Raw genomic sequence first — 3,181 nt, forward strand, 5'->3', positions numbered from 1 at the left:
GCTCACAGCAACCTCAAACTCTTGGGCTCAAGCGATTCTCTTGCCTCAGCCTACTGAATAGCTGAGACTGTAGGCACCTGCTTTAGTGCCTGGCTATTTTTAGAGATGAGGTGTCTCTCTGGCTCAGACTGGTCTCGAACCTGTGAGCTCAGGCAGTCCACTCCCAGAGTGCTAGGATTACAGGCATGAGCCACTTTGGTTGGCCCTAACACCAGGCTCCTGATGGGTGCTGCCATATTCAATTATCATGACAGATAAGAAAACTGAGGCTTAGAAAAAGTCAGAGTTGTTCACTTGGGGAAGGCAGAGTCAAATAGTGCAGAGGGCAGTAGTATTGGGATAGCCCTTGGGTAGCAGGGAGGCCAATTAGTGGGTCATTGGATGGAAATATCCTGGGAAGGTGGGAGAGAAAAGATTTGAAATTGACAGTTTACTGGCTGGAGAGAGAGATCAGCCTCTTCCCTCAAGAAAGCTGTCCGGCTTCCTGCAAATGTAGTCTTTCTGGGTGTGGTGTTGAGTGTTGTGGTGCTAGGCCTATGGTCCCGGAGACAGGATGTAGTTGGTAAGAGAGATCAGTCAGAGGAGCAGGTCGTTAATGGGCCTGAGAACTCAGGAGAGGCTTCTGAGAGGGCCTGAGGCTCAAGTTCCGCTTGTAATAGTTTTGCTTTGCTGTGGCGTCATAGTTCACAGCAACCTCAAACTCTTGGGCTTAAGCGATTCTCTTGCCTCAGCCTCCCAAGTAGCCGGGACTTCAGGCACCTGCCACAACGCCCAGCTATTTTTTGGTTGTAGTTGTCCTTATTGTTTGGCAGATCTGGGCTGGGTTTGAACCCAACAGCCCCCAGTGTATGTGGCTGGTGCCCAAGCTGCTGAGCTACAGACACTAAGCCAGCTTTGCTTTTTTTAAATAGCCAGTTTATTGGTTGGGTATGGTGGCTCATACCTGTAATCCTCACACATGGGGAGGCTGTGGTGGGAGGATTGCTTGAGGCCAGGAGTTGGAGACCCACCTGCTGAGCAGGTTAGCAAGATCCCATCTGTAAAATAGCCAGTTTACTGAGCTAGGTATTTTGCAGGTATTCTTAGTACAACTTTGTGAGACAGGTGTATTATCCCCATTTTGCAGATGAGGAGACTGAGGTTTTTAGTGCAGTACTTTGCCCAGGCACCCAGCAGGTAGAGGTGAGGCTGGACTCCAGGTTTTAGAACAGGGATCCTCAAACTTTTTAAACGGGGGGCCAGTTCATTGTCCCTCAGACCGTTGGAGGGCCAGACTGTGGGCCCCGGGATGAGTCGGCTGCTAAGCAGGACAGGCAGTGGCAGCAAAAACACCCAGAGGGCCGAATAAACGTCCTAGGCGGGCCACAGTTTGAGGATGCCTGTCTTAGAACACTGTCCCCTGCTCTGATGCCTTATTCCCTTCTTTTCCTGATCTAGCTTATCACACAGACCTTCAGCCACCATAATCAGCTGGCACAGAAGGCTCGGCGGGAGAAGAGAGCTCGGCAGGAGGCTGAGCGGCGGGAGAAGGCAGAGAGGGCGGCCAGGCTGGCCAAGGAAGCCAAGTCAGAGACACCTGGGCCCCAGATCAAGGAGCTGACTGATGAGGAGGCAGAGAGGCTGCAGCTGGAGATTGATAAGGTGAGGGTAGGCTTCTCTTCTGCAACCATAAGGTTCTCATTGGCACTTGGCAGTGGAGGGCCTATTGCTAACTGCTGTGCCCTTTGCTGTAGAAAAAGGATGCAGAGGCCCATGAAGCCCAGCTGAAGAATGGCAGCCTGAGCTCACCAGGGAAGCAGGTAAGATGGACTGGAGACACTTAGGACTAGCCAGGGGCTTGGGAACTTCCAGAGACTCCAGGCTTCCCCTTTCTTTGGGATACCTTCCCCTCCCCCTTTTTCACCCCGCCCATCCAGTTTAGGGGTTCTTCCCTGTACTGCAAGGTCCTACTCAAAAGACATTGGACCAAAGGATCCAGGCTAAAACTATAAAAACCCTCTGGCCTTAAGCCTTGGGTAGAAAAGCCTAAGAGCCAGAGGGACAGTACCTGTTATAAGTCCCATTTGAAGTTGGCTGGGGTCTGTAGGCCCCGCCCTGTCCTTTGTCACATGGTGTCATAGTCTGAGCTCCTCACAGGTAGAGAGCAGAACCAGGTTTACCTCTGATTCCCAGTGGTTTAAGGCTTGGGGATCTGCATGATGGAGTGGGCAGGGACCAGGTCTATTTTGTTTGTGGCTGTATCTCCTGGGCCTGTCCCCATAAGGCTTCAGTGTGTCTGTCACTTAAGTAGCTGAACACCCCTGTGAATAGGAGGCCGAGGAGGATGAGGAGGAGGAAGATGAGAAGGACAAAGGAAAACTGAAGCCCAACCTAGGCAACGGGGCAGACCTGCCCAATTACCGCTGGACCCAGACCCTATCGGAGCTGGATGTGAGTGATGGGGGCCTGGGGTGAAGGTTAGGGAACCAGCTCAGGGTCCTGGCAGCCCCACAGCTCCCCTTGACTGCTTCTGCCCCATGTAGCTGGCAGTGCCCTTCCGTGTGAACTTCCGGCTGAAGGGGAAGGATGTGGTGGTGGATATCCAGCGGCGGCACCTCCGTGTGGGGCTCAAGGGGCAGCCAGCAATTGTTGACGGGGAGCTCTACAATGAAGTGAAGGTAGAAGAGAGCTCGTGGCTCATTGAGGACGGCAAGGTGGTGACTGTGCATCTGGAGAAGGTGTGTTAGGCCTGGTCAAGCAGCCTGGGTATTGAAGGAGGAAGAGGAGAGGGTGTGTGCTTATTTGCTTAGGAGCCATGCGGGGGACCTTGTGGAATTGTCTTCAGGGTATGTCTGTTCCCATTTTAGAGTCAGGAAAAGAGCTCAGTGATTGCCCAAGCGTCTATCTTTAGGACAGGGTGGAGTCAGGATTGAGACAGTCTTTGGTATCAAAGCCCTTTCCTTTGCAATAGGTTTGTACATGAATTCAGCATTAGATATTTCAGCACCTCTGTGCCAAGTGCTGGAGAGAGAACAGTGAACAAAATGTAGAAAAATACATACCCTTAGGAAGCATATGTTCTCTACCGCACTGCTTTCACAAGCTATAGGACACAGACACCTGTAAATAAAGGTGGTCTCTATAAAGGACCAAGGATCCAAAGAGAACTTCCCATGGTCCTGGCACTGGCTGCCTCTCTCTC

The 3,181-nt window shown here is 52.0% G+C and overlaps 1 protein-coding gene across 1 annotated transcript in view; it reads left to right on the forward strand.

The window, feature by feature from the left end:
* The window catches only part of NUDC (nuclear distribution C, dynein complex regulator), a 14,243-nt gene that overhangs the window by 9,367 nt on the left and 1,695 nt on the right, over positions 1-3,181 (forward strand). The window contains exons 3-6 of the mRNA XM_003799808.1: positions 1,438-1,641; positions 1,734-1,799; positions 2,311-2,430; positions 2,523-2,717. Of these exons, the coding sequence (XP_003799856.1) occupies positions 1,438-1,641; positions 1,734-1,799; positions 2,311-2,430; positions 2,523-2,717 (585 nt within the window). The remainder of the gene's footprint in view (positions 1-1,437; positions 1,642-1,733; positions 1,800-2,310; positions 2,431-2,522; positions 2,718-3,181) is intronic.

Source organism: Otolemur garnettii, unplaced genomic scaffold, assembly GCF_000181295.1.
Source record: "Otolemur garnettii isolate 467f Iridium unplaced genomic scaffold, OtoGar3 scaffold00156, whole genome shotgun sequence".
In the NCBI taxonomy this organism is placed as follows: domain Eukaryota; kingdom Metazoa; phylum Chordata; class Mammalia; order Primates; family Galagidae; genus Otolemur; species Otolemur garnettii.